The sequence below is a fragment of the Physeter macrocephalus genome, chromosome 4 (genome assembly GCF_002837175.3).
Source record: "Physeter macrocephalus isolate SW-GA chromosome 4, ASM283717v5, whole genome shotgun sequence".
In the NCBI taxonomy this organism is placed as follows: Eukaryota; Metazoa; Chordata; class Mammalia; order Artiodactyla; family Physeteridae; genus Physeter; species Physeter macrocephalus.
Genome location: NC_041217.1, coordinates 26,627,722 through 26,641,037, shown reverse-complemented (window position 1 = coordinate 26,641,037; position 13,316 = coordinate 26,627,722). Strand labels below are relative to the sequence as shown.

General features: G+C 43.7%; 1 protein-coding gene across 1 annotated transcript in view; it reads right to left on the bottom strand.

The window, feature by feature from the left end:
- The window catches only part of LAMC2 (laminin subunit gamma 2), a 62,527-nt gene that overhangs the window by 41,849 nt on the left and 7,362 nt on the right, over positions 1-13,316 (bottom strand). Inside the window, exon 2 of the mRNA XM_024133850.3 lies at positions 18-206. Coding sequence (XP_023989618.1) covers positions 18-206 — 189 coding nt within the window. The remainder of the gene's footprint in view (positions 1-17; positions 207-13,316) is intronic.

The following is a 13,316-nucleotide window of genomic DNA, read 5'->3' as shown; positions in this document are numbered from 1 at the left end:
CCCCTTTACCCAGCTACCTTTGGAGTTACAGTTGCAGGGTAAACAGCGGTCTCTGTCTCTCTGGCGGTAAAATCCTTCCTTGCACCTCTGGCAGTGAATGCCACCCGTGTCGTCACTGCAGTGGAGGCAGCGGAATCCATTTCCTGTCAGTCTGTGAAGTTCCTCATCAAACACACATTGCCTGGACTTCCCACTGCAATCACAGACTAGGGTCAGGGCAAAAAAAGACATCGTCAGCAGGAAACAAGTCAGGGGCAGTCCTCCCAGGCGTTTTATTATTATGACTACAAATGATGCCCAGGGTACTACATATTAATTCAAACTGCTCAACGGCAGAAGGTAAGGGGGGCAAATGGGGCACCTGATGATGGAGAGCGTACTCGCTTTACCTAAGGAAGCAGTGCCGGTCGGGTGTTGCCTGGGAGAACACGAGAGAACGTGAGGTCAGTGTTGCCTGACAGTGTTGCCAACTCCTCCAGAGAAACCCAAAATCTTTATTATGTGTTTCTATGTGAAAAGTCCTGATTTAAATATTTGCAAGGAATTCATTTTTAAAATTCTGTGCAACCCCATAGTACAAGTCTGTGAGCTGGAGAAGACCTGAGAACTGTCAGCTTGTGCACTCCGGCACGACTGTGTAAGAGCCGATGGCGTCATCTGTTCAGGACCCCTAGCATCCGTCCCTCCAGTGAGGATCAAGGCTGAGGAGCAAATATTTTTTAAAATTTATTTTATTGAAGTATAGTTGATTTACAATGCTCTGTTATTTTCTGGTGTTTAGCAAAGTGATTCAGTTATACATACATACATATATATATTCTTTTTCATACCCTTTTCCATTATGGTTGGTTTATCACAGGATATTGAATATAGTTCCCTGTATTCTACAGTAGGACCTTGTTGTTTATCCATTCTATACATAATCGTTTGCATCTGCTAGTTCCAAACTCAGTCTATCCCTCCCCACCCACCTTGGCAACCACAGTCTGTTCTCTATGTCTGTAAGTCTGTTTCTGTTTTGTAGATGTGTTCATTTGTGCCATATTTTAGATTCCCCATATAAATGATATCATATGGTATTTGTCTTTCTCTGTCTGACATACTTCACTTAGTATGATCATCTCTAGGTCCATCCATGTTGCTGCAAATGGCATTATTTCATTCTTTTTTATGGTGGAGTAATATTCCAGTGTGTATATGTACTGCATCTTCTTTATCCATTCATCTGTCCATGGACATTTAGGTTGCTTCCACGTCTTGGCTATTGTAAATAGTGTTGCTGTGAACATAAGGGTGCATGTATCTTTTCAAATTATAGTTTTGTCCAGATATACTCCCAGGAGTGGGATTGCTGAATCATATGGCAATTCTATTTTTAGTTTTTTGAGGAACCTCCATACTGTTTTCCATAGTGGCTGCACCAATTTACACTCCCACCAACAGTGTAGGAGGGTTCCCTTTTCTTGAGGCACTAATATGACCGTCTGGACAGATATTTCCTCCCCTCTCACTGCCATAAGTGTCTCTCCCAAAGCCAGGTGTCAAAAAGAACCATAGTCCCGTTAAGAATGACTTTCCCCAAGTGTCTAGGAAAGTTTACCCTGTGCACGTTCCAAAGAGATTCATGGAGTGACTAACATCTCCATGTGGGACTGAAACCACCAATGAGGTAAGAGGGGAAGTCCTTAGTATTGTACCTGGCACACAGCAGACGCTCAAAAAATGTGTCAGCCATGGTTTGGAAAAGGTGATGAGCCTTGAGGTTAAAAGAATGGTAACAAATACCAGTTCTACTAATTCCTTAGGCAAATCACTTCAACTCTCTGAATCTTATTTCTTCTTTCAGAAATGCAGTCTTCATTATGTGCCTCCCTGGATTGTTGAAAGGACCCCACTGAGAAAAGAACATCAAGTCCTTCATCTGTGCTATTTCACCCCTAACTCACATGAGATAGGCATTGCCTTAGATGAGAAAAATGCAGCTTGGAAAGGCTAAGTAACTTGAGCCAGTGGAGAGTTGGGATTTGAACCTCTGTCTGATGCCAAAACCCACTTTCTTTCCCCCAGACACAGTCTCCATTGGCCACGCAGCCCCAGTGATAGCCTGTCTCTGGCAGTGCCCAGGGCCATGACTTACCCAGAGTACTGACTTTAAAAAGTCAGCAAATGTACCAACATGTATGGAGCAGCTGCCCTGTGCAGGCTGGGTCAGCTCTGAAGGCACAAAGGTGGCAAAGGTGACTAAGTATATCTGATGAACTTCCCTAAGTGACTTCCTTGCAAGAGCTCCTAAAACAATCTTACGCCTTTGGATGCCACCTAATCTAGGCAAAGTCAAGAACATCTATCCAGAGCCACTCTATATCCAGGACTTTACATTCAGCAGCTCAGTTCATTCTCACAGTAACACTTCAACATGGGTTTAATTATCCCCAGTCAACAGATGAAGAAATGAATGCTCAGAGAGGGTAGGTGTCTCACCTAAGGTCACACAGCTAAGTGGCAAGGATGTAATTGCTCCCAGGTCTGTCCAATTGCAATGCCCTCACCTTTCTATGTTATCCCTATGCCTCCAAGAGCTGGCTTGCCACTACATGTAGGTATTCTTTCTATAACTCCCTCATAGAGAGTTACTCAGACCCTTCTAGAATTCTTCCTCATCTAGTAAGATGTCCCATCCCTCCTTAAACAGCACTGGTTATTACAAATTATTTTTATGCAGTTTTAAATCCGCCTCCCTTCCTGTAATTTTTACCACGTGTTCTGTTCTTCCCTGGAAAACAACACACACATACACACACACACACACACACACATACACACACACTGGCATACCTACTCTCTTCTCCATTTATTTATGTACTCATCAGACGTTTCTTTCAGGCATTGTTTTACAAGGTACTGCATCAGCCAAGTCCTTGAGTATCAGAAGATAGTTAGAGCATCTCCCTCTTTAGTCTTTTCTTCTTCAGGTTAAACTGGAGACCTGTCACCTCCAAGACTTTCAACCATTTCCCAGGTCATGATTTCTTCTTGATGCCCCTCCTAGGAACAAACTCTAATTTTCACTATCTTTCTTTAAATGACCAGAATTTATTACAGTTCTTCAAGTGTGGTTTGAACAGCTCAGCTTACAACAGGACCAGATATTATAATTCTATGGATGAGCCCAACATTTTCATTAAACTCAAAGCATATGAAGTTTGCATTCAATTCAAACTCCCAGGGCTTTTTCACAGAACTGGTACTAAGCTGAATCTTTCCCAAAGAATGTTTGTGTAACCAATTTGTTTTTTTGGATTTCTAACAGATGTGCCACACAGCTGTCATGTGCTGTGAAATTTCTACCAGGTACCTCATTAGGCACAATTAGGAGCTAAATTCACCAGCCGGAGATCCTTGTAAGGTTACCCAGCTGGATCACACACTGAGCCAATGCCCTCTCTACCCCGATGACTTTTGGAAGCAATCTCAAAATAATTACGAACTTTTCATTGTGTCTTTTTTATTCAGAACAAACTTCTTGCTGGTAGTAGTTAACTTCATAAGGATATGATATATTTTTAGAGCACTATTTTAAAAATAGATAACCTTGTTATAATCTTTTTTTTAACCACTTCCCTCCCCTTCTGTCCTTTCTCCTTTAAAGCTCTACTATGCAAGAATTGATGTTCCTCTTTTAAATTCACAGACTTCAATGGAGATGCAGTATGGTTCCAGTAAGGGAGGCTTTCAGCCAGCATCTCCACTCTGGAACTCAGCTACAAACCTATCGCTAAGCTACCCTCCTCTTCTCAAGTGGGTTTCCCTTTAAGCCCAGGGTTATGCAGGCTGGAGTGAGGGGACCTGTGGGCCTCAGGCCTAGGGAATGTATCGGCTGCCTGTATCTGCAGTATGTGAAAATGCCAGGAAGAAACTCTCTCCAGCCTTGCCTGTGGGACTCTGAAGTTACCAGGCTGCGCTGAGCTCAACACTTAGCTGCACCGCACTTGGCTCACTACCAAATCTTCCAAACATTCACACCCGGAGACTGAGAGAGAGTTTTCTCCTTTGGCATGGAATAATCCTTTCTGTCCTTGATGCATGTGAAACATGGCCTCTCTCAAATCATCTCCCAAATTTAGACTAACTTTCCTAAGAGCAATTATTATTCATTCTCACTGCTGGAAAAAAAAAGTCTTTATTTTTCAAATCCCAGAATATTCTTGCAACTGGGCTTAATAAAATGGGCCTCCTACAGCTTGTGCCTGGCCTTTTTTATTCTGTGACTGATTTATGCCCAGCCACTACCAGGACACGTTGGTGGCCGAAGGGCACTGTCAGGCCAGGAGTAAGGCAACAGGGAGCAGTGGGGATGCTGACAAAAGGGCTAAAGGAAGAAGCAGCATTTCACCCCCAGCCAACGGTAGCCCCCTGGGAATGACGCCTGTTGTAATCAGCATTTCCACTTATGTTTTTTAAAGACAGAAGTCTGGCTTTGGGTATGAAATCTACTGATTTTTAAAGGCTGGCCAAAAAATATTTTTTAAATTTTTAAAAAATAAAGCTGTGTCCAAGGGCAAATCTTTGCACTGGACTCTGCTATTTCTAACAGGCTGAAAACACATCTCATGCTTTAGAGAAGGAAATATAAAGCCCTACTGTATGGCACAGTGCCCGGTCCATAGTAGGTATTTGAGGTATTTTTAATGAACAAATGAATGAATGTTCTCTTGAACTTCAGGAAACCCCTAGATGTGTTTCTACCATCTTCAGGACTCCATGTGGCCCCATATGTCTGGACATGCTTTAAAAATACACATACCAGACTTCACTGGTGGCGCAGTGGTTAAGAATCCACCTGCCGAGGCAGGGGACATGGGTTCGATCCCTGGTCCGGGAAGATCCCACATGCCGCGGAGCAACTAAGCCCATGCGCCACAACTACTGAGCCTGCGCTCTAGAGCCCACAAGCCACTACTACTGAAGCCCATGCGCCTAGCGCCCATGCTCCGCAAACAAGAGAAGCCACCAATGAGAAGCCCGCCGCCGTAGCCCCCGCTCGCCGCAACTAGAGAAAGTCCGCACGCAGCAATGAAGACCCAATGCAGACAAAAAATTAAAAAATTTTTTAAAAAGAAAAAAAAAAATACCAGGGACTTCGTTAGCGGTCCAGTGGTTAAGACTCCATGCTTCCACTGCAGGCAGCACGTATTCGATCCCTGGTGGGGGAACTAAGGATCTTGCATGCTGTGAGGCAGCAGCCAAAAAAAAAAAAAAAAGTAAAAAAAAAAAAAAATACAAATACCAATATTTAGCAGTTACTCTCTTCCCTGTTAATTGAGGAGACACTTTTCTCCATATGACCCCAATCCAGAAAATAGCCTTTCTTGGTATCTTATATTATGATTTATTTAGATTCACAGACCTAAATACACACCTATAATACACTTTAAAACAAGAGGATATGCTAAAAATGCTTTTGATTATACTTTCCTTCCCTTATGTTTAGCCTTGTTCAATTTTATGTCTAGAATTTTTTTTCATTTTTATTTTGTAATCTACTTGCTATTCTTCCAAATTTGGGGTCAGCTGTAAATTTTATAAATATGTTTTCTAGTTTCCATCAGGGAGCCTTGACACAAAAGCAAGTGATGGAAGTATAAAGATGGGGGTCTTGGACATGTCCTGGGTCGGCTGGGAATCATCTGTCAAGGTCCATTCATCCAATAAATATAGATTGAGCATCTATGTGCCAGGCAGTGTTCTAGGCACTGGGGATTTAGAGGTAGACAAAACAAATAGATGTTCCAGCCTTCATGGAGTTTTCATGCGAATTGGAGGAAAAGAAAATAAACAAGGTAAATAATATAGGGAGAATATGTGGATAGCAATATTTGTTAAGGAGAAATACATAAAGCAGTGAAAGGAAATAGGTAGCTGGAGGTGGGTAAAGTGAGTAGGAAGGGAGGGTTGAAAAGTGCCATATGCTGGTTTACTATTTCATCTCTACTTTGATATCGATCTGTTCATGATCTTTGGCTATTTGTCTATCAGGCACGATGTTTTAAATTATCATGAATTATTTCTATAACAAATGTATCAAACTATTCACCTGTCATTTTGTTGCAGATTTTCCTTTCCCTCTCTGGATAAATGCCCTTTCTCTCCAAAGGACCTCACTGATAGATTTTGTTTAACTGATTCGTACTCCTTTTTCTCCTTCCTTCTGTCCTCAATGAGACGTACATTTATTTCATTCATTTTGGACACTGGGACTTCGTGAGCCAGCAAGATTTCTTTCTTTTTTTATTTTATTTTTGGCTGTGTTGGGTCTTCATTGCTGCACGCGGGCTTTCTCTAGTGGCGGCGAGCCGGGGCTACTCTTCATTGCGGTGTGTGGGCTTCTCATTGCAGCTGCTTCTCTTGCTGTGGAGCACGGGCTCTAGGTGAGCGAGCTTCAGTAGTTGTGACTCGCGGGCTCTAGAGTGCAAGCTCAGTAGTTGTGGCGCACAGGCTTAGTTGCTCCACGGCATGTGGGATCTTCCCGGACCAGGGCTCAGACCTGTGTCCCCTGCATTGGCAGGTGGATTCTTAACCACTGTGCTAACAGGGAAGCCCTGAGCTGGCAAGATTTCTATAGCCCTGAGCCGGCAAGATTTCAATAAAGGGAGTTGCAGTGTTTTATTTCGTCAAATAAGACATTAAATATATACTTATTTGACATTTACTGGGCTTTGTCACATACTCATCACGTTATCCTTGTTTTCCTCACTTCACCATGGACAGGCACAGGTCCAGGACCTGACATTAAGCTATCACTGTACCAGAAAATATAGAAACAAATCAGACTCAGACCCTGAATAGACCTGAAGCCTTATAGAGTCTAGGAATTAAAAGCAGCAGGATCTTTCTCCCTGTTTCACTGAACTCTGTATCATAGGAGCCAGGTCCTACCCACTACTCTTACTTGACTATTCATTTGTATGGTACTCTTTCCAAATTAGGGACATCTCTTCAAGCTTTTGTCTTATCCTCTCTCTACCCCCTCACTCTACTTCATTAAATCCTTGCCCTGTCAGCGGGGATGACCTCCACAGCTAAAGGAGCGAGATTTATCAAGTTCACCTCAAGCCCTGCATAAACAAATCGGAAACCGAATCGTTTAACTGATTTTCATGTATTTCTTTCAGTCTAGTAAAGCCTGGGTGGTAATTGTGTCTGACTCTGACGTATACTGCTTCTTTGGCACTTAAGCATTTATTATCATAATAACTATAATAGCATACCATCACTGACCCTCAAGGTGCTTCTTAGAAAAGCCTGCCGGGCAGCCAGACAGGCTGATCTGCCCACCACCACCCACGCTCCCCACCAGGAGGAAGATCCAGGAGTTGGAAACTCTACAAACAATGCAGCAACGTGTGTGGACTGCCTCAGGCTCACCTAACACTCCCACCCTCGCTCAAACACACAACTCTAATAGGTCAGGACAGGAAGCTCAGGGGCAAAGGCTGTTTCCAAGCTGTATCCTTCGGAGAATGAAAGGAAACTGAAAATATTTCCTAGGGTCGTACTCGGGGCAAGGTCTTGGTATAATCAGCATCAGTGGCTGCAGTTCATCAAGACCTCATTTTAAATTCCCCAGAGGAAACATTACAAGCAATTACAAGAATGTTTCAACAATCTGGCATTCATATGGTCAATTGTGTACAAGCAGATCCTCTTTCTATTGTTCTAAATGTAAAAAAGCACAGCTCTGCTTTTCACCAAGCTGACCTAATTTCCACCTTCGTATGATGGAACATCAATGTTTTTAGTGTTCTAACAGTAACAACAAAATTTCCAATCCAAACTCCTCTCAAAAACCCTGAAGATTCGGCCCTGCTGACTTCTCCAACTTGACCTCGGTCCTCTTTCTAGCTCTTGTTCACTGGACGCCAACACACAGACCCTCGCACCCACGAATCCTGGGATGCACCAGGCTCTTTCCCTCCTCGGGCCTTTAGGCTTGCTGTTTTCTTTGCCTGGGCACTACCTGCTCACACCCTGCCTAAACCCACGCGGCAGCCAGAGAGATCTTAGGAACATAAATTAGATGGTGTTCGGTCTCTACTGATAACCCTTTAAGAGCTTCTCCCTCTGATGCCCGCAGGTCTTCATTCCCATCTCTCTCTTGGCACTTATCACTTTATATCCTGAGTCATCACTATTTGTGTACATGACTTACTTCCTCTATAGCATTTCTCACTTTTGTACCCCATAGTACCTAGTACAGGGCTTGATCAAGACTGTGACTGGTGGATGAATGGCTGACTGGAAGGATTGGTGAGCTAGAAGGATAGATGGAAGGATGGACAGAGGAGGAAAGGAGGGAGGGAGAATGGAAGGAAGGAAAGAAGGGAGGAAAGCAGGAAGGAAAGCAGGCAGTCTGACTCTAAGAAAAGCCAAACAAGAACTGGAACTGACGGAAATCTCCCAGGACTCTAGGGACCCAATATGAAATTTTCTCAACACAATACATAAAGTTTTCATTGTCTACATATATGGCATTCAGTGTAAAATAACTAATGTCTGTACCCAAAAAATACATGGTTAGATGAGAACAGAAAGAATTGTGAGAGGAATGTGATACTTTTGTTAGGAGGAGTTGTCTGAGACTTTCAGGTTGCTGCTCTCACCAGATGAACTATGTCTGTGCCAGGACTGCCTGTCCTCTGTGCGTGAGCCCAGAGCTGCCATCTCAAAGGGCAGCACGCCTAGGGCTGCGCGGAAGGAGGGGCGAGGGGAGGAGGCAGGCGTGAGACCATGAGATCAGTTTGCCGTGATCAGGCAGCCTTGACAGGTAGTGTACTTGGCTGCTGTGTGGGACTATCTCAGGAGCTTGGAATCTGACCGTCATGTTTGAACCTGACAGTGTGTGCTGGCTGCTATTACGTTGAGCTTTGCTGCTCTTGCTGCCGTGTCAGCTGCTCAGTGCACTAATACTGATTTAGTGAAACAGCAGCAAGTTTATAATAAGTTGCCCGTAATCTCCTGTGGATGAGTCCACGTTTAAACCACTTACAAACAGTGCTCAATTCTCTTCCTTATTTAGGGGAAAGGTATGTGCCTTGTGTTTCATTTCTGGTATTTTGTGCCCCGCATTCCCTTTCTGAGACATTGAATGTTTTTCTCTCTCTTTCCTTTTTGAAACTCTCTTCCCTTGGATACTATGATGCTGTACTGTACTTCCCCTTGGCTTATGACCCTCACCCCCTGCCCCATCCAAGTCTTTGCGGGATCCTCTCCTTGCCCCAACTCGAAGCGCTGGTGTTCTTCAAGGCTCAGTCCTGAACCTCCATGCCTCTCACCGAAGAACTCTCTCATCCAAGCCAAGGGCTTCAATAACCACGAAGGGTATTGACATGCCAAGATACTTCCCTGGCCCAGAATTCATTCTCAACTCTAGACCCTCATGCCTAGTCATCCACTTTACATTTCCAGCTGATTGTCTCAAAAGCTGTTTACACAAAACATGTTTAAAACCAAACTTGTTACTGTCATCCCTTCAAGTCACAAAGCTGGGAACTATACTTATAGGGTCTCCATCTTTCTCGCTTGCCTCTATTCTATTCAACTCCCAACTTTATTGATATAACTGTCTACATAGCTCAAGTCCACCCAACTCTATCTCCACTATGGCCACTCTACACCAAACCCCAGCCACCGCTTGCCTGCAAAGCTTCATAACTGGATCCCCTGCAATTTCTCTTGCCTCCCTCGGCTCAGTAGTCAGAAAAACTTCTCCAAATACAAATGTTACCAATACCTCCCTGCTTCAAACTCTCTGACGCCTTTCCTTTACTTTTAGGCTAAAGACCAGAACTCCTTAACATTGCCTACAAAGACTTCCACGGCCTAATCCTATCTACTTTTCCAGCCTGATTTCACATAACACTCCCCACTGGGACCTCTTCATCTCTCCTCCCATTCATTTCACTTATATTGCATTTTAGGTCTTGACTTCCTCTGTTTCTTAAAATTCTTGCTGCAGAGGACAAGCATCATGGCGGGGAGATGTGGATTGGGGCTACCCAACCTCAACCATTCTCTTACCTTTTGTTTGTTCAAAGAAGTTATGCTAAAAATTCAATCTTAATTTATTATTATTTAGATATCATTCCCTTCCTCTGAGTCAAAGAACTGGCCTCATGTACACTGACAACCTTTTCTGCTCAAAGGTGGCAAACTTCACCTCCAGGAAGTCAGCTATAATGAGGCCCTTCATTAGGAAGTCCAAATGTAAATAACTAGATAGAAAATGGTGACTAAAAGTGATCGAAAATGGTGACTAAAAGTAAAGGTGAGAATAGTATACTCTAAAAAAACCTGACAGATGCTCATTTTCAGGAGAAAAGCAATTGTTGAAATTACCTCCAAATCTGAGATACTCAGGATGACAAGATGAGTATCTTTCTTAAATTATAATAAAAAGATGAAAATGCTCATATTTTTTAGATTTAAAACCTCCTCCATGAGATTTTTCTTTCCAAAGCTTAATATGTTTCTCAGCTTGGGTAAATACTTTAAAACAAAATCTGAACATTTCATCATTTAAAGTGATCTGGAATGTTATGGTGTGATGTGTGACTGCTTCCAGTTTCAGATTCCTCAGGTCTGTCACAATATGTTTTCTAAATAGAATAAGAAAACTGAAATGGCACGTCCCTCGCTAAGAGCTTTTTAACTGAATTCCTTTCTCTGCCTCACATTTTGCACAGCTGTCTTTTAGGCCAGCACAGCCAGGACCACTGGTGCCCTATGCTGCCTGATCGTTTTGTTTCCCTGGACGTGTAAATGTCCAAGCAGTGCAAGTTAGCCTGCGGCATGAAGTGCTCTGAGGGGAGGAACAACAGAGGTCAGTGTTCTAATCGCATGGGCAATTTTGAAGGCTAGAACACGGACAAATCTTTTCAACTCTAAGTCATCAAGAGTCAATGAAACTCCGATCACCACATTTTCCTTTTGAATGACTATGGCTTAAAAGCAGTCACCTATTTTCATCAAGAGTTCATAGCACATTTTATTATAACCTAGACTTAGGAATGGCACACGTGGACTGTGGATGACTCAGCCTGGTGGGGACTAGACCAGGAGACCACGCCTGGAGACGTCTTCCCTAACACCCCACCAGGGCCCAGGCAGACAGTGGGGAGAGGGAAAGAAGCCCCAGTGAACGGAGAGGTTGGGGATGCCAATTTTTGTCTGAGTAGCAAAGGTGAGAGGGAAGAGCAGGTTAGGACACAAGGGACACAGGAGAGGCTCCCTTCTCTTACACCCGGCGTCTTTAAGGGCTCGACTCCAAGACAGCTGATGTCAGCTACAGGGTGTGATCAACAGTGATCGCGGTGAGGATTCTATCACCACATGTAACCCTACACCCTTCTGACCACAGAAATTGCTGTAGAAATTTCTATATCTCCATGAGATCATCTGTAAAGGAAAGCATCCCAATATAGAAAGCACATCTGGGGCTTCCCTGGTGGCACAGTGGTTGGGAGTCTGCCTGCCGATGCAGGGGACGCGGGTTCGTGCCCCGGTCCGGGGGGGGTCCCGCGTGCCGCGGAGCGGCTGGGCCTGTGAGCCGTGGCCGCTGGGCCTGCGCGTCCGGAGCCTGTGCTCCGCAACGGGAGAGGCCACAACAGTGAGAGGCCCGCGTACCACAAAAAAAAAAAAAAAAAAAAAAAGCACATCTGACTGTTAATCAAAGAGCATAGTGTTCTTTGAGCACTTGCTACATGGCCCAGGAAAAGGTGTCATATGCCCCCTTTAAGAAGCAGCTGAAGTAAAGGACATTAGAGAGTCCAGGACAGCTAGAGGTGGCCCCTGAAGCAATGAGGACCAAAAGGAAAGAAATCATGATAGATAGCTAGTGGGAAGCAGCCGCATGGCACAGGGAGATCAGCTCGGTGCTTTGTGACCACCTAGAGGGGTGGGATAGGGAGGGTGGGAGGGAGGGAGACGCAAGAGGGAAGAGATATGGGGACATATGTATATGTATAACTGATTCACTTTGTTGTAAAGCAGAAACTAACACACCATTGTAAAACAGTTATACTCCAATAAAGATGTTTAAAAAATAAAATAAATAAATAAATAAATAAATCATGTATGACGAGTCTGAATAAAGAAAAGTTTAAAAGGCAATTCTGATTTGTACTGAAATGCTTTTCGGAGCATACATTAAATGTGGTTTTTCAATTGCTTAAATTTGTGTTTTGTTGGCTCCTTAAGAAACAGTTACCTAATGATTCTTCCTCTTTAAACCTTTCATTGCTTTTATGAACAAGACATTTTTGTACAAGGAGATTAGCCACAGATTTTTTGCTATCACTACATTCCTTCACAAAGATACACACATTTAGGTATGTGCATGCTTACTATGCACCACTAGAGCTCTTAATTTTGCCAAAAGAACGTGGTAATTCAGTACATTACAATGTTGGAAAAAGTATGGAATGCACTTATAACACCTTCCTTAAAGATTCATTGCTGAAAAAAATCCATTTGAAAATAATAAATTAAAATTGTATTGCTTAAAGACAGAAGAATGAATTAAATGGTCTTTAGGAGCCCAGCTATTTGCATCTATCCATAAAGAGAATAACAAATATTCTGAGAAGAGTTTGGACCATGAAGCCTCCAGCAGGGAGTGGGAGCAACGTGTCCTGCATCCCAGTTGGACAAATGGGCTGCTGCTCTGCTGTCATCTCCCACGCTAGGTCATCTGTGGCCTGGGTTCTGTCCCCTCAGAACTCAGCACATGAAGACCCCCTCCTACCATGTCCCACGTACAACCCCCTGGATGAGGCAAGAGCGGCAGCTTTGGGAGGCTGGTGGATCCACTGCTCTCACAAAGTAGACCAGCCTATTGAAATGAGCAATGACCTTTAAACATTAGGAGTTTCCTTTATTCAAGAGCAAAACGGGTAGTAATTTGAAAGAGCAGTAAATACGTATGAAGCTTAACGGTCAATGCTCTGGCCGTGAAACTGAAAGACTTCAAAATATATACCAATAGTCTCCAGCAGAGAGAGAAAATACCTCTGGACACAACGATGCTTAAATAAATTCAGGGGTTTCCCTGGTGGCGCAGTGCTTGAGAATCCACCTGCCAATGCAGGGGACACGGGTTCGAGCTCTGGTCTGGGAAGATCCCACATGCCGCGGAGCAACTAAACTTGTGCACCACAGCTACTGAGCCTGCGCTCTAGAGCCCGCAAGCCACAACTACTGAGCCCGTGTGCCACAACTACTGAAGCCTTTGTGCCTAGAGCCCGTGCTCCACAACAAGA